This window comes from Phascolarctos cinereus, unplaced genomic scaffold (genome assembly GCF_003287225.1).
Source record: "Phascolarctos cinereus isolate Bilbo 61053 unplaced genomic scaffold, phaCin_HiC Scaffold_9;HRSCAF=440, whole genome shotgun sequence".
NCBI lineage: Eukaryota > Metazoa > Chordata > Mammalia > Diprotodontia > Phascolarctidae > Phascolarctos > Phascolarctos cinereus.
The window spans coordinates 264,472,393-264,489,503 of NW_027556402.1; the positions used below are offsets into that span (position 1 = coordinate 264,472,393).

General features: G+C 54.9%; 1 protein-coding gene across 1 annotated transcript in view; it reads right to left on the reverse strand.

The window, feature by feature from the left end:
- MUC2 (mucin 2, oligomeric mucus/gel-forming) overlaps positions 1-16,762 on the reverse strand; it is a 57,631-nt gene extending 40,869 nt beyond the window's left edge. Inside the window, 17 exon segments of the mRNA XM_078148897.1 lie at positions 321-447; positions 1,505-1,599; positions 2,247-2,411; positions 2,518-2,655; positions 3,159-3,228; positions 4,163-4,273; positions 5,903-6,041; positions 6,181-6,298; positions 6,876-7,001; positions 8,405-8,618; positions 9,847-9,953; positions 10,051-10,141; positions 10,480-10,594; positions 13,792-14,056; positions 15,364-15,704; positions 16,525-16,598; positions 16,712-16,762. Coding sequence (XP_078005023.1) covers positions 321-447; positions 1,505-1,599; positions 2,247-2,411; positions 2,518-2,655; positions 3,159-3,228; positions 4,163-4,273; positions 5,903-6,041; positions 6,181-6,298; positions 6,876-7,001; positions 8,405-8,618; positions 9,847-9,953; positions 10,051-10,141; positions 10,480-10,594; positions 13,792-14,056; positions 15,364-15,704; positions 16,525-16,598; positions 16,712-16,762 — 2,347 coding nt within the window.
- Positions 16,763-17,111: the final 349 nt, after the last annotated feature.

The window sequence follows — 17,111 nt, forward strand, 5'->3', positions numbered from 1 at the left end:
CCAGAGTGGAACTGAGACAACGCGTCTCTGGCACTTTGGGCGTTATACCTGCAAGGCTGCCTTAACTCCACTTGAGCAGATTTGCTTTCTAGGACATCTTTAGAAATCCCTGCATGCTCCAGCAAGGAAACATGAGGGCTTGCACATAAGCGAATGGCATTGGGCTTCCCGGGAAGCTCTCAGGTGTGGCCTTCCTCTCCCCCACCCCCATGCCCAAAAACTCAGGTCAGTGTCTGTGGCCACGATGGAGCCTCAGACGTCACCGTGTCCTCCCCTCCCCCGTCGCAGCCAGCCGGTTGTGGATGGAGCTGCGCACTTACTGCAGACTAGCTCCCGCCAGCCCCACAGTACAACCCCCTTGGTAGAGCAGGCTCTGGCATAGGAGAAGAGAGCGGCGCACATGCAGTCCTCATTGTTCTCACAGTTGCAGGTGTCATATTTGCACCTCTAGAATCACAAAACAAGGAAAATGAGGGTTAAGGACCCCTGAGAGACGGAGGATAGAGGAGCCGAGGGCTAGGAAGAATTGCGGTGACCACCAAGAGTCTTTCTTCCCTTTTCCCTCCCTGCCAGGCTTAGGTTTCTGGAGGCTGCTGAGCCCCCTAGGATCAATACAACACTGGAGAGAATGGGCAGACCCAGCCACAAACAGGTCGCCTTCCCTGCCAGGGGGTGCAAACAGCCCAGCCTCTCTGCGGCTGCCTGCCCTGGCTAGCACCTCGGGCAGAGCACCCTGTGCCAGTCCCTCCCCTGCTGCTCGGCACCTCATCCCGACACAATGCTCATGGAGGGGAGCTCTCACCCAGATTCTCTGCACTGTCTGGAGTGTGTCCCCCCCCTCCCCCTTGTGCCGGGCCTGATCCTCTGCCCCCTCCTTCAAGGGCCATCTCAAGGGCCACTTCTCCCATGAAGCTTCCCAGATTCCCTCCTCCGTGAGCCCAGGGTCAGTTCACTTTGCTCAGTCCCAATTTCTGCACCGTGTAGTGGATAGAGGACTGGACCTGACACCAGGAAGACCTGAATTCGAATCTGACCTCAGACTCTTACTAGCTGGATGACCCTGTGCAAGTCACTTCACCTCTGCCTGCCTCAGTTTCCTCAACTGTAAAATGGGGATAATAGCAGCACCCGCCTCCCAGGGTAGTTGTGAAGATCAGACCAGAGAGTATTTGGTGCCACTCAGCACAGAGCCCAGCACACAGTAGGTGCTTCATAAAGTCCTGTTCTCTCCCTCACGCCAGACCTTGTACTAGTGAAGATGGGGAGGACGGAGACATGATGGGGTCCCGGGTCATGTTTGTTTCCGTCTCTCAGGATAGCGCCTCCCACCCTGTGGCACTCGGGTCAATCACACAGCCTTCCCCAACCCAGCCACAGCCCTCACTCTGCGAGGCCTGCCTTCCGCCTAATAATCATCCATAAGTGTCTTCAGGACCAGATCCGGTCAGATCAGCCTGGCCCGGCCTCAGGTGAGCTGTCGCAGATTGAATCCCAGACCTCTCACCTTGTAATATTCCACAGGATCCACAACTGAGTGGCACCTGGCAAAGGGAGTTTCTGTCTTCTTCAGCAGCGAGCACCAATGCTCTGCATAATTGGCTGAGGAGGAAGGAGAAGAGTGGAGGGAAGGAGTGGTTAAATTTCTCAGGTCCACCGAGAGACCCAGGAGCTCTGAGAACCCCATTCTGTTGTTACAGCACACTCATCATCTTCAGAGATGGGGGGAGGGGGAGGGAGAAAGAGGAGAAGGAGAGGGGAGGGAGAGAGTATAGTGAAAGTGGGTATAAGTGTGAAAGTGTGTGTGAGTGTGTAAGGATGGGAGTCTACCCTGGGGGTGGGGCAGAAAGCAGGGCAGACACTGTTTCAGGTCCATCCATTCCGGGAGAAGGAAAGGGGCACAACACTCCTCCTCATACTGCGTCTGTGGCCCAAGAAGCGCATGCACTTGGACTGGCCCGGGTCCCAGCCTCTCAGCTTGTGCCCCTTGGCAGAGCACCCTCTGGGCTCTTCTCTACCCCTATGTGCCAAAGGAGGCCATGGGGACAGGAAGTGCGGGCAGACAGATCTGTAGAGTTCAATTATGAACAGAAAGCTTGCCCACCACCCGCTTCTCCTGGACAAACCACCCTGGCCCAGACCACTTGCCACCCCAAGTGGGCATCCACGTGCTTGGCAGCTTGCTGGAGATAAAGGACCCAGAGGTGAAGAGAGGCAGACAAGGGCTTGGAAGGCAGAGCCAACCTTACCATTCTCAATGCTGAGAGAGCAAGGGTCATCCAGCCAGTCTAGTTTGTCCTGGCAGCTGGACTGGGCCTTCCAAGTGTTAGCAAAGCCAGAGCCAGTGGCCTCAATGAGGCCTCCTGCCGTTTGGAAGTCATCACTTTCTAGACCGTTGAAATTCCCACAAAGACCTGACGCAGAAAAGAAAGGAAGCAAATGGGCGGCAGTGATCCAGGAGGGAAGCCCCCAGGCCCAGGTTTGGGGCAGACTACAGAGAGAATGCCTGAGAGCCCCCACCTTGAACTTTGCCCTGGAAATCCTGGTCCATGGTCACAAACAGCTGCATGAGGGGCACCAGCTGGATCTGCAACCTGAAGCCATAGGCTGTGTGCACGATGAGGTGGTAGGAGGAGGGCTGGAAGATGGAGAAGCTTGCTGCAAGTCAGAGCAACAGGGGAAAACAGGAGTCACTCTTTGAGAGGGCAGTAAGCCAAGGAGGGAAGAAGGCACCGGCCTCGCACTGGGGGCCTCGGCCTGAGTCCTGCCTTCGGGACCCTGGACAAGCTGGCTTCTCTCTTTTGGCCTCAGTGGAGGTGACTTACCTTCCCCAACAGCCCAACAGCTGTTGATGCTCCCTCCCCCAAGCAACAGCTGGGAAGGCCTACTTGAGGAGCTGTGGACAGCTTCAGAGTAATGCTGTGACACTTAACACTTACTAACTGTGTGACCCTGGGCAAGTCACTTAACCCCAATTGCCTTAAAAACAAAAAAAAAGAGTAATGCTGTGGATGTCCAAGATGCATCCTGAGGAATTCCCCAAAGTCCTTTCCCCCCTCACTAGGATGGGGCTCCCCTGCCCCATGTGCCTTCCCTGCTTCTGGGCTCTGCTTGGCAGAGGGAATAGAGACTTTGCCCCTGCCTTCTATGGCCAGGCTCACCAGTGATGTGTGGTAGGTGGACTTCCAAGTCATTCAGGAGCACGCTGCCATCAGACTTGAACACCACAATCTGCAGGGAAATAGAGGAGGCAGGAAAGTGCTCGTGTGGCCAGCATCCCCTATTGCACAGCCCCAGGGGAAGGTCTCGTGTTTCAGTTCCATCTACTCCAGGACTTTGGAGGAGGGAAGGAGCTTGAGGAGGTGAGTGATGTCCTTGGAAAAGGACAGCCTTGCATTGGAGATGCTTCACTGAGCTGAGCTCTCTGGCTCTGAAGCGTTCAGAGAGATGCATAGACATGGCTCACCACCAGGCAATGCCCACCAGGCAGCCTGACACATGGGTATCCTGGATACTGAGTTCAGGTGAGAGCCTGGCCACTGAAATCTTGCCACATCGCTGCAGCATAGCCCCTTGGGCTCACCCATCCCATAAGATCTTAACACGTTAGATTACACAGCCCCCTGGTAGCTATGTCTCCTGCAGGGTGGGTATCACCCTAATTAAACACCTCCAGAGGTTTTATAGGCCACATGGTATCTGATAAGGGCCTGCTGTACTGAAGTCCAAGGAGGTACCTGCCCTGTATGTCCTGGGACCCCACAAAGCTCCTGTACTGGTCCCCGAGTGGCTGGACAAGGTTTGGCAGCCTCAGCCCCTGGGAGCTAACTCTGTTTTTTGTTTGTTTGTTTGTTTTTTCCTTAATATAAATTTATTTATTTTTAGTTTTCAACATTCACTTCCACAAGTTTTTGAGTTCCATATTTTCACCCCATCTCCCCCCTCCCCCACCCCAAGATGTCATGCATTCTGACTATCCCTTCCCCTACTCTGTCCTCTCTTCTATCTCTCTCCCCTTCTCTTATCCCCTTCCCCTTCTATTTTCCTGTAGGGCAGGATAGACTTCTGCACCCCATTTCCTATATTATTTCCCTGGGAGCTAACTCTGGAGAAGCCAGCCAGCTGAACAGGCTGGGGCCACCCATGGGCAGAGAGGGACACTCACGTTCTTCTTCTTGTCAGTCAGCAACACAACCGTCTTCAAGCAGGTCTGCTTGTCTGTGGAACCACAAGGCACCAGCTCTCCCAGGAGGGCATAGGAGTCATTGCTGTCCCCCTGCAGCCAAGGTGAGTAGAGGATGCTGCTAAAGCTGGGACCCATGAGAAGCCCTGCGTGGACCCAACATGTGCCCTCTGGTCCCCACGGGTGCCCCAAGAGATCCAGGCCTGGGCCCCTGCCCTAGTCAAGCTCCTGGTCATTCAGGGATGAGACACAAACACAATGACCCATGATCCCAGCCTCCAAGAGGGGCAAGCACAGTCCTCTGTGCAGGGCTGAGCACATAATCCTTAAAGGGTGAGTAAGGATTCACCAAGCGAAGAAGGGCCAGGGAGGGCATTACAGGTGGGGGGATGGCCTGAACAAAGGTGTAGAGGTGGGGCAATGCAAGGTATGTTTGGGAGGCAAACGGTTCTCCTGTTCAGGTGGAATCTAGTGCATGTAGAGAAGTTTTATAAAGAAGGCTGGTGCCAGGCTATGGTGGAGAAGAGATGCCAAGCAGAAAGTTCAGAATGTAACTTGAAAACAATTGGGAGCTGCTGGAGGCTTCTGACCTGTAGGAAGCCTTTCCAGTCAAAAGACATTTCATATTTCTGCCAAGGAAGTATTGTTCTGTCTAGGACTTTTGGTCACCAAAACTTTCTTAGACATCAGAACAGAAGGATCAACCTTGACCATCATCACAGGAGTTCCCAGAGGGCACTGAAATGAGCAATGTGTCCATGGTATGGAAGATGAGGGATAAAAGTAAAGGTGACCTTCCTCCCCAAAATGTGGCCTCCCAGCTGGCTGGCCTCCCAACAGCTCTTGTAGGGAAGGGAAGGGCAGAGGGAATATGCATTTATACAGCACCTATTATATACCAGGCACTGTGCTTAGTACTTTTTACAAATATGATCTCATTTGGTCCTTACAACAACCTGGGGAGGTAGATGCTATTATTATCCCTATTTTTCAGTTGAAGGAACTGAGGCAGACAGAAAATAAGTGACTTGCCCAAGGTCATACAACTAATGTCTGAGACTGGATTTGAACTCAGATCTTCCTCACTTCATCTCTCTGTGTACTGTGGTACTCTCTAGCTTCCCCATGCCGTACTTAAGTAGAGTCAACAAGGTGGGCACAGCAGTCTCCTCTAAACTCTGTGATCCCTCGATGCCTAATGATGCTTTGGACCCAGTGGTCCAAAGTGAGGGACCAGTGGTTCCTTCATCAAGGTTTCACTGGATGGATGGATGGATGGGTGGGTGGGTGGATGGGTGAATGAATAGACAGACAGATGGGTGGATGGATGGATAAAAAAAAGCACTGTATAGTTTGCAAAGTGCTTTACATACGTCCTTTCATTTGACCTAGATGACATTGTTAGACTGAATAAATGTGGACCAAACTCCTGCCCACAGACTTTGAGGAAGGAAGCTGCTACCTGTTACCCCAGAGCCCAAAGTCTCAGGACCCCCATGACTCACCCTGAGTGGTCTCTGGGCCCTACATTGACTCTGGGGCGGCCCAAGCCCTGTCAGCTCCCAGTATTCCCAGGGTGAGTGCCCAAGGCTCTGTGCAGCTGAAAGGTGGGCAGCCACATGCTGGGATCTCTCAAGGCCCTGAGCAAGGATGGAGTGCTCAGAGCACTCCAAGCCATCACTTGCTACACCACCATCCAGGCACATAGGACTCCCTTGGTACCTTGGTCAGAATGTAGTAGCAGTCTCCATGAAAGGTGTATTTCTTCCCATCAAAAGTGGTGATGTGGGCTCCACCTTCCAAGGCACACGTGCCAGGACAAGACAGGTCCTTGCACACCCACCGGCCAGCATCACAGATGCTGCACAGATAGACAGCAGAAGGGGGAGTCAGCAGACCGTCACTCCCACACCCTGATGCCCCCTCTGCCTCTGCTCCCTGGCCCTCACCTCCGAGGCCAAGAACAAGGCCCGGGAAGGGCAGCCCCATGTTGTACTCACCACTCCTCACAGTTGCTGGTAATCTGCTTCCCGGGGGCATAGATGTGTCCATGCAGTTTGCAGCCGCACTGACTCACCTGGATGCAGCCTTTGCCCATGATGTCATCATACACAGTTCCTGGGCAAGGGAGAAGAGGGCTGAGCTGAGCCTAAAGCCTGCAGCAGGCAGGGGGCAGCTGAGGCCCTTCTGCTGGAGGCCTTGCCCCAGGGGGCTTCAAGGGAGCCTCACAGGGCTGCTGAGAGAGAGCCAGCCCCTCAGCATAGGCATCTCAGTTCTTGGGACTTTGTCTCACCCTGTTCCTCCTCCAGCACCACCACCTCTAGTGCCCAGACTCTCTGCACATACCAAGCACTCAGGGAATGGTGCTGAAATGACAAATCTCTGATCGTTCATGATTAGGAAAGTCAGGCACCCAGATGTAGGGAGCCAAGGACTTGCTGCTTACAGGTTAGGCATTTCTCTCTCTCTTTATAGCAAGTGGGCACTCAGGGATAGAAGGAGGGGGCTGTTTAAAGGCCCTCCCACCAGTTCTCTGGATTTGGGCTCTGCCTCTCTGGAGCAGTGTGGATAGCCCTGGAAGGGATCCTCCCAACAAATGTGGGCCCTGTCTTCAACGCCAGCCTCTTCCAGGCAGAAGCAGCCAGAAGAAGATGAGACTGGGTACTAGGAGCCCCACCCACTGGCAGCTGCTCACCCTCCGGGCAGAAGCAGCCATCCAAGTAGTGCTCCTCACAGAGGTTGCTGACCTCCAAGTGGGAGCAGGTGTCCATGCAGGGAGAGCCACTCTCCAGGTAGACCATGTTACCAGGGCAGGTCTTGGCTGGAATGCACAGAGACAAGGCCTAATGAGTTTGGGAAACTCAGTGGGCACATTCTTGTGGACTCTACCTACATGACGGGCTCCTGAGGCTGAGCATGGAAGCACGAGAGCCAGGTGCAGACTATGCCAAAGGAAGAAGCCTTCATGGTGTATAGGTCTCCATAATTGGGTAACAAGCCTCAGGCAGGAGTTGGGGCCCGAGAAGTCATGTCTCCCCTGAAGCTCCGGGCTGGTCTGGGATGGCCAGCTCAGCCAGCTGGCATAATGCCGATGAGGCCAAGCTTAGAGACATCATCTCCACACAAGCCTGTCAACTCCCAGACTTGGAAAAGTACTCTCAGGTCACAGGCCACACCTCTTCCCCAGAAACCTTCTTTGCCGGTCCTCCAAGGCTTTTGTAGCCCTGGAGACTCACCCCAAGGCTGGCCCACTGCCAGCCCACCCACAGGGGTCTTGGTGTAAGGACCATGGACAGCACCAAGCTTCTGCCTCTTTCCCTCCCTGCCACCCTGGGAATTCACCAAAAATGCCTACGTATCACTCACTTGAGGCCCTCCCTGGGAAAACCTGACTGGTTAAGGAAATGGCCCTGCAGATTTACCCAGCCACAAACAAAGGAAGACCAAGGAATGTACCCTCCAAAGAGGCCAAAGTCAGGGATACAATTCCCATCTGCCCATTCTAGTCCCTTTCTTCTCCCTCTACCAGAGGTGTAAGCTTCTCTCTAGACCAGTTCTAGGTCCCCTCCCCCTCCAGACCCAGCTCAGTGTTCTAAGCTGCCCTCCAGAGACAAAGGAAAGAGGAGAGAGTAGAATAGTCATCATTCCTCCTACTGGGAAGGAGGGAAGTTGATATTCAGGGAGCAGCAGCAGCAGTGCCAGGATCAAGGATTATTCCTGGGAGCAGCAGAGAGGGCAAGGCTCCCCCTCAACCCTCTACAAAGCATCTTCTCATGGGCCTGCTTCTCTGCCATGCCTTGGGGGCAGGGATCTGGTCCTGGGTCAGGCAGGTTGGGGGAGAGCAATGGGGGAGCAGAAATGAAGGGAAGGGTCTGACTGAGCCATAAGAGGAGCTGCTGGCCCTTCAGCTGGGGAGACCCCCCCAGAACCCACAGAGTGCCCGAGCCACATCTGGAATGACTGCGACATGGGAGAATGGGCTTTTGTCCCCATACCTGTACTGCCTGGTGTAGACAGCCAGACTGGGCCCTTCAGAACCCAAAGGGGAATTGTGGGCCAGGAAGAGTGAGGCCAGCTGTCTTCACTGTCTCCAAGACACAGAGACACTATCCAGAGAATGGACAGTTGCCCCAGCTCTTCCACCTCGGGCAGTAGAGATTGCTCAGCCAGTGCTCCTGAAGGGCTCTCCCACGGCCCCAGCCCTGGCCCTCCATGGACACTTACGGCAGAATGTGTCATTCCTCCAGGTGTGGGGCTGGCCTCCAGCATGTGAGCACTGGCGGGAAAACTCTGAGACAGTACTACACAGGCAGAAGGAGGTGTTCTTCTCACACTGACACAGGTCCTGCATACAGGCCTGGACGTACATCTCCACTGGTACAACAGCCTGGCAGTCGTCAAAGGCCGCTGACATCAAGAGATTCTCACACTGGGTGTGCTGGTGGAGAGAGGGGAGGACCACATTCGTAAGTCTACTCCGTCCTTGAGCTGACCCTAGCACCTTTCTGGCTCCTGCCTCAGCAGAGCTTTTAGCAGACCTAGGCCCACATCAGGGTGTAAGCTCTCTGCTGTTCCTCCTTGGGCATTTTGGAGAGGATGGAGGCAGGTAGGCAGGCAGGCAGGCAGGAAGGAAGGGAGTTAGGAAGGAAGGGAGGGAGAAAGGAAGGAAGGGAGGGAAAGAGAGAGAAGTTAGGAAAGAAGGAAGGAAAGGAGGAATGGAGGGAGGAAGGGGGGAGAAAAGGAGGAAAAGAGGGAGTTAGGAAGGAAGTGAGGGGGGAAAAGAAGGAAGGAAGGAAAGAAGGGAGGGAGGGAAGAAGGGAAGGAGGAAGGAAAGGAAGGAAAGAAGGAAGGGAGGGAGGGAGGGAGGAAGGAAGGAAGCAAGGAAGGAAGGAAGGAAGGGAGGGAGAGAGAGTTAGGAAGGAAGGAAAGGAGGAATGGAGGGAGGAAGGGGAGGGAGAAAGGAGGAAAAGAGGGAGTTAGGAAGGAAGGAAGGGAGGGAAGGAAAAAAAAAGGAAGGAAGGAAGGAAAGAAGGGAGGGATGGATAGTGGGAGAAAGGAAGGAAGAAGGAAGGAAAGAAGGGAGGGAGGGAGGAAGGAAGGCAGGAGGAAGGAAGGGAAGGAGGAATGGAGGGAGGGAGGAAAGGAGGAAGAAAGGGAAGAAGGGAGAGAAGAAGAGAGGAAGGAAAGAAGAAAGAGAAGAAGGAAGGAAAGGAGGGAGGGAGGAAGGAAAGAAGGAAGGAAAGGAGGGAGGGAGGAAGGAAAGAAGAAAGGGAAGGAGGAAGGAAAGAAGGGAGGTTGAGGGAAAGAAGGAAGGGAACATGCACACAAGTGTGTAGGAGCCATCTTCAACTACCTCACAAGAGCCAGTTGTTAAATTTTCAGTGTGAGCATTTACACATCAGAAATTGACAAATTCTCTAAATCAGGACTTGAATTGGTGTTCTATCGATGGTCTAGATTTTAGGAAGTGATGAGAACATGTTAATCACAGAGACTAAACCTAAAAGTGTTTCGCCCCCAGATTTTATTTTTGGAGAACTGGTTGTTAAACATTCGCCAGCACACCTCTGCATCGCCATCTCGTCGGCTCCCCCCGCCACAGCCTTCCAGGAGTCCTGGCCATCCACCAGCCCAGCCCCCAGACTCCTCCTCCAGGAATTGCTTACGTGCTCTGAGCAGTTCTCAGGGGCCTTCTCTTCTGGGTCCTCACACACATCATCCGGCTGGTTAATCTTCTGCATGTTCCCAAATTCTATGGGGCTGAAGATAAGTCCTGGCGGGGAGAGCGGGGAGCCGCGTGTATCTGGGCCCCCCTCCCTCCCTCTCCCGCCCCTGCTGAGCCCCCTGGGTGGGGGAGGGGGGCCACCTACCATCATCGTTGAACTGGGAGTCCATCTGCCTGCCGTCGTAGTCCCCGCACAAACCACAGGTATGGTTGCGGAATTTACCGTGCAGCTCGAGCTGAGCAGAGCAGAAGGAAGAGCAAGAAGTGGAAAAAGAAGACAGAGGCAGTAAGACTGGCAGCCCGCACGCAAGGGACGGTCAGCTCCCTGCAGCGCTGCTGGCTGGAGCAGGCCTGGGGCAGAGAGAGCGAGAGCGACACACTCCAGCGTGCTACCCATCCCCCACCCCGAGGCCACTGGCCCCTTCCAGGCCTTCCCCTCCTGCTCTCCTGGGGTACGCTGATGCACTCCCCTCTGGGAGCCTTGCTGGCAGGCTTCCCCTCACCTTCTCTTGCCCTGAGCATCCTGGGGACTAGTGGCCAGGGAAGCTGCTGTGCCCAGAGAGAGTTCATTTACCATGAGGGAATCCTGGAGGTTCCACATGAGGGAAAAGCCCACTCGGGCGTAAATCTTGGTGTAGACATCATTCTTCTCAATGAGGAGCCCGGAGCTGTAGTAGGGCACCTGGACTCTGCAAGAAAGCATTACAGTGTATCTGGGCTGAGCCACACTGAGGAACTCCCAGAAATTGTGGGCCCCAGCAACTGGCCAAGGCCCCCGAGCCTCCCAGGAGATGTGGGGAGATGGGGCAGGGGAGGCTGGGGGAAGGGAGTCCTTGGCCTGGACTCCTAGCTGCTAAGACCTTTCCTTGGAGGCTCATCCGCATGACAGAAGTGGCAAGGGCAGCTGGGTGATTTGGGTTATCAGGTACTGCCATGGGCAAGATGCTGTTCTCTCATTGCCCCAATAAGAGGCTTCTCTGTTTTCCCCAGTGGGTCTGCTGCCCCTCCCCACCACTGATCTCACACACCTGGGCCACAAGCACACCAGCCCCTTGGGGGGGCCTCTGGAAAGTGTCTGTCTGCTCCCAGCCTTCAGCCTCCTCCCCATCCCAACCCTTGAGCCTGATTTCCTCCCTCCCTCTTCTCTCTCTCTCTCTCTCCCCCACCACTGTGTTTGTTTGTCTCTCTCTCTGTCTCTCTGCCTCTCTTCTCTCTGTCTCTGTCTCTCTCTGTCTCTCTCTCTCCCCCCCATTGTATGTCTGTCTCTCTGTCTCTGTCTCTGTCTGTCTCTCTCTCTCTTTCTCTCTGTCTCCCTCACTGTGTGTGTCTCTCTCTTTCTCTGAATCTGTCTCTGTCTGTCTCTCTCTCTCTTTCTCTCTCTCTCTCCCCCACTGTGTGTCTGTCTCTCTGTCTCTCTTTCTCTCTCCCTCGCTGTGTGTGTCTGTCTCTCTCTGAATCTGTCTCTGTCTCTGTCTCTCTCTCTCCTCTCTCTGTCTCTCTGTCTCTCTCTCTCTTCTTCCCTCCCTCCCTCCCTCCCTTGCACTAAGCCCAGAGCTTAGGGAAACTCAACCAGGATACCCCAAGGTCTTTAGAAAGCAAAGGAAAGTGGTGCCAGGCTTCCACCGCTCTTTTTTTGTCCTTGCCAAAGATTTCTTTCTGGAGACTTATTCTTGGACATTGGTTCCTTCGGGTATCTACATTAGCTTGGGCAAGTCACTCCCTCTCTTTGGAGCTCAGTTTCCTCCTCTGTAAGATGAGAGAGCTAGAGAGACCATGTCTGGTGCCTCAGGTTCACGCAGGCTGCCTGCTGCTGCGGCTGTGGCCTCACTGCTGATCCCCACCCTCTGCCGCCTCAGACTGGGCCCAGGCTTTCAGCTGTTGTGCCCAGTCCCTTGCTAGTGATAGCTGGAGCTTGTGCACACAGGCAGATGGAGCAGGGCAGGGAGCAAAGAGGAGTCCTTTCTTTGTCCCATGCTGGCTACCCCGCCCCCATTGGCTAGAACCCACCACAATGCGTGGACCTTTTTGCTAGGAGCCAACATCTAGAATGCGAACCAACCCCAGCGGAGAGCATTCATTCTAGAGAGCCCAGGCCATGGTGTCTGAGCCCCGCACACGGTATCTGGGCAGTCTAGAGCTGGGTCTGCAGCCTCAGCTTTCTCATCTAAAGTGGAGAGTTTATAATCCCTGCTCTGCCTGCGACACCCATGGGAAGGCAGCCGAAGAGCTGCTCTGGAGAGCAAGGGAAGAAATTCTGTGTGGAAGGGGTTTCGACACAGAAAGTTGCTCTGTAGGTGTGAGACATTCCTGGGAAATCCGTCTTTTCCCATTTTCGCTCAGCTCTCCATGCCTAGGGAAAGTCTCCTTGGCTGGACCATGAAACTAGTCAAACCCAGCCCACCACCACCACCTAGTGGCAATTGCCTGAACTGCAGGTCTTGGGCTGGGGGGCAGGGGAAGGGGGGCGGGGAATGGCATCCTGCAAAGGCTAGCCTTCACATGCACAAGTCAATCAAAGACCAGCACTCGCTGATATTGCTACAGCATTGTAAGGCTGACAATACATTCCTCAGCACAGTCCTGGAGACAGATGGTGCACACGCGATTATCCCTATTTCACAGAGGAGGAAGATGATGGTGATCCAAGGGAAATGACTTGCCCAGGGCCACCCGGTTGACCCCTTCCAACACAGACCAACAGAGTCATTCACCAGCTCAGGAGCGATGTCCCACAGCTGGGAATTTAAAGGGGGCACGGAGAGCTGGGGTCGCAGCTTCCAGGGCATGACAATGGATGCCCTTAACAGCTTCCATCTGGACGGGGAGCCCAGCCTCATCCCATGACCCCAGCAAAGGTGCTGAGGGCTGCGACACGAGGACAGCAAGGCAATGAAATCTTAGGAAAGAGATGCTCCTCCTGCTCTGGCCAGCCAGCCCAACGGGTCCACAATGAAGTCTTTGTCTTAGGAACAATCTCGAGGCCAGGAGAAGGTGGGAGCTGTCCTCTGCTCTTTGTCCCTTTAAACAGGACACTTCCTTGGTAACTTTACCTCGGTGTGAATTACACCAATCCCTTTGTCCTTTACAAACAGCCATGTCTGAGGCCAGCACAGCTCACAGAGCAGGAATGGAGTCCTGGGATTGGGCTTCATCCCTGCCCCTCTTCCTCATCTGCTCCTGAGCCCCACAACCCTGCCCCAGGCTGTGGAACAGCAGCGATTTCCAGAGGAAGCAGGGAGCACGCTGTACCTCGATTCATTGGAGTTGAGACACTCACCTCAGAGGCAGCAGAGAAAAATACAATTGATGGAAACAGTCCGACAGATGACGCACACACAGCCCTGGGTCAGCTACCCATTGATGCTGTGTGACCCTGGTCAAGTCTCCTCCCCATTCTTTTTGGAGATTCCATTTGCTACTCTGTCAACTAAAGGCCTTTCTAGCTCTGCCGTCTGAAGAGCCTAGGACCTGCTTATCTCTGAAGTCGACTTTTCCCCTGGCCTGGGATATGGTGGGGTGTGGTAGAAAGGCCCTGGTTTGAGAGCTGGATATCCTAGTTCAAACCCTGGTTCTGCTCTGTATTAGCTGTGAGATCCTGGACAAGTTCCCCACCACCACTCCCGCCCAGGCCTCCTCCTCTGTAAAGGGACAATATTGGATGAGACAACCCCCAGTACCTCCTAACCAGGAGCCCAAGCCTGTCTCCAGGCCCCAGGTCTAGAACCAGGTCTTCCTGCCCATGGGCACCAGGTATGGGTGCTGTCGCGGTGATGTGTGTGGTGGGTAGATGCCTCTTTGCTAGGATATTGGGTGGGGCAACAGGAACTGAGCACGCCAAGATGGCGGCCTCCACTCTCTTTTCAACCCTCCCCCTCCCATGACTCACATTTCCCCATCTACAACCACGAGCTGGTAGGTGAGGTAGATGGTGACGTCCTTGACTGTGACCAGGATGTAGGCGATATGGGGGTGGCCATCCTCATTCAGGCCACGCTGGATGTGGACAGCAAACTCCTTGTATGTGTCAAGGCAGTCCGAAGCAAAGTTGTATTCACAGAGTCCAGGGAACTGGTAGACAACCCCATCAAAGGTCTTGTAATGGTTGTTGCCCCAGGTGCTGCAGACATCTTGGCCATGGTTGAGACTCCTGCCTGCAGTAAGCCAGATTGAAGCTTGAAATCAAAGTCTGCAGAGCTGGTGGGCAGGTGTGTCCCTCAGATGGCCTGGGGTCTGGGCCAGACACTGGCCTCCCGTGGGTACATCCCTAGCAACCCTGAAGACCAAAGCCTTATGGGCCCCTGAGGGGATCACAATGAATACTGGGGATCCCCAAAGTCAAGGAGAGGGGGATTCCAGAAAGTAGTCTGAGCTTCCTCTTTCCCTCCTCAGCCTGGCATCCAGGCTTCCCCTCCATCTGTCAGGCTGCAGGGTCTGTAGGCACAGAGCACACTCCACATTCCCCAAAGCCTCCAAATAGGCACTCGAGGCTCCTCCCATACCTTCCCCCAGTCAGCAGGGAGGATCCCCTTCCTTCTGTTCAGGCTGCAAAGCCAAGGGCATTTGGGGGCCTCAGACCTGTCTTGCACTGAGGTTTCTGCTGTGGGACCCCATTCTGGTAAATGCCTTGTGAATGTGCATTAAAAATACAGCAGCCCGGTTCCATATACAGCCATACAGCTGCCACCCTATCACCCACTTCTGAAGAGACGTCTGGTGGGTTTCTAACACATGTCAGCTCCCCTCAGCCACCCCAGGATACCACTTCCTTGGAATGAAGCCAAAGCCTATGGGCTGGTACTGCCCCAAGCCAGTTGGCTAGCCAAAAGGTAGCCCTTCTGCCAGACTCACTGCCTTGCTAAGTGCCAGCCACCCAGCCCACTCCTGCAGGGTCCCCATCACTCCTGCTGTTAGCTGTCTCTCCTCTCCCCTCAGGCTGCCCCCCATTCCACTCCCTCTCTCACTGGGTTGGCAGAAGCCATGAAGGGCCTGAGTCAGAGGAGAGAGCTATAGAACTTTCAAGGTTGTGTCTAGCCCACCAAGTTCCTTCATTTCATAGCAGATTAAAGTGGGAGCCCAGAGAGAAGGGATTTTCCTGAGGTCACAGAAGGACCAAAATTTAAAGCCAGGCAGGTGGTCAGGGGTGGTACCCAAAGCCAGACCCCTCACACTAGCCCAGGACTCCTCACACCTGTCTGGAGCCCTTCACACCAGCCCAGGGCTCCTGACACCTTTGCTGGGGTCCTCACACCAGCCCAGGACTCCTCACACCAGTCTGGGGCCCTTCACACCAGCCCAGGGCTCCTGACACCTTTGCTGGGGTCCTCACACCAGCCCAGGACTCCTCACACTAGCCCAGGGCCCCTCACAACAGCTGCACATGGGTCTTGGCTCTTTGCCAGCCCACAGGGCTCAGGATCCAGGAGGGCATGCTAGGGCCAGGGGAGAGATCCAACAGTGCCTCTGATCAGGCAGGCAGCACAGGAATGGCACCAGGGCACCTGCACCACCTCAGAAGAGGCTGCTTTCTCCTGGTCAGTGGGCACGGCATCAAATTCCCAAAGTCCCAGGAAGGGATTGTCTCCCAGCCTCCCCAGTGTCCAGGCCAGGATTGTGCAGTAGCTGGCGTCAGTCACTGGGTGATGGTTACAAGAATATTCATCAAACTCACCACCATGGGCTGAACTCTGCAGTGTTCGGACCCCACCCATCCACCCAAGGTCAAGCTCACTGGCTGGCGCCTTAGGATGCTGGGATCTACAGTCGAGCAGTGCCTTAATGGAGACCTGGTCCAGCCCCCACCTTCAGCATGTGGGAAACCGAAAAGACGTGAAAGGACAAGGCTGCCCACCTCCCCAAGGAACTGCCCGTGGCCCTGTCATCTGGAGCTTCCTCAGAGCCTTTACTGAACCTGTCTCCAATTTCATTCTGTGGCTTACCCTGGAGCGGCAGAAGAGAGGATGCAGGAGGCAGGAACCTCGAGACTGTTCACTCACCACCATATAAGTATGCACTAGTTCCTTTTCAGTCCTGAATGTCCCTGTGGCTCTGGAGGGCCTCTTTGGAGCCTCAGATGAGGATCCCCTGAAGCCGGAAAGGATTCCCCCCCCCCACTTGGTTTCCATCATGATTTTAATATTTCTACTTTTCCTGTCTCAGTCACCTTCCCAGGCTGAGGAGCCCTCACAACTTTGCTTCCCAGAGGACCAACTGCCCAGGACTCCTTATGAAGGCTGAGAGCCAGGGACCAGTCCCCCAGGGCACAGCTCCTGCCTATGCCCAGCTCCAGGTCACAATGAGGTGAGTGATGGTCCTGAGAGCCAGGAGGGAAGGAGGAGACCTGCTGAGAGCCATGTTCTCACCTTTCCTGGGAGTAAGCTGCCCCCTTCCTATCTGCTATCCCCCTCCTGCCTGCCCTCCCCTGCCCCAGACTCATGCAACACTCCAAGGTGACTGACCTCCTCACCAGGAGCATCACCTCCTTCCGGGAGACCCAGCTGACCTGAGGGAGCTGGTGATGCCTGAAGCCCAGTGAGGCTCGGCAGCTCTGGGCTGCCACCCTAGGCTCCGCTCTCTTCCCCCTGCCTTGCTCTGCTAGCCCCCCACCAAAGATTCACTTCACCTGATGACCAGGGAGTGACTAGGGCAGCGGGCAGGGCCATGACAGCCCCAGCCCTGGTCCAGTTCCTGAGGAAGCTGTGGGCAGGCGACCCACAGGGGAGGAGAGCCCCCACTCTCTTGCTTTCTCTACCATGGGACCACCCAGTGGCTTTGAAGGTCTTACCTTTCTGAAGGTCTGCTGTCCCTACCGAGGACAGAGCCAGCCAGACTACCAGGAGACTGGCTAGGCTCAACCCCATGTTGGCTCAGCTGGGTGGGCTGGCTGGAGAATGACTTTGTGGAGGGGCGCTGGCTTTATATTCAGGCTACTGGTCGGCCAGGTGTCGCCTTTAGAGGGGAGGGGAAGGGGAAGAGGAGGGGTCAGGAATGGGTGTAACATTTGCCAGATTAATGAGCAAACAGTAGTGGGGCTCGTGGGCTGGGGTGCCAGCTCGGCTTTTGTGGGCAGTGGTGGGGAAATATTGGTTCAGTTATCAGGTAATCATCTTTTATAGCTCTCAGTAAACCAAGTAATGCTGCAGGATGCCCCAGGCCCAACTGCTCCAATTCCAGCACACGCCCAAGGAGAACCTGCCCCTCTCCTCCCAG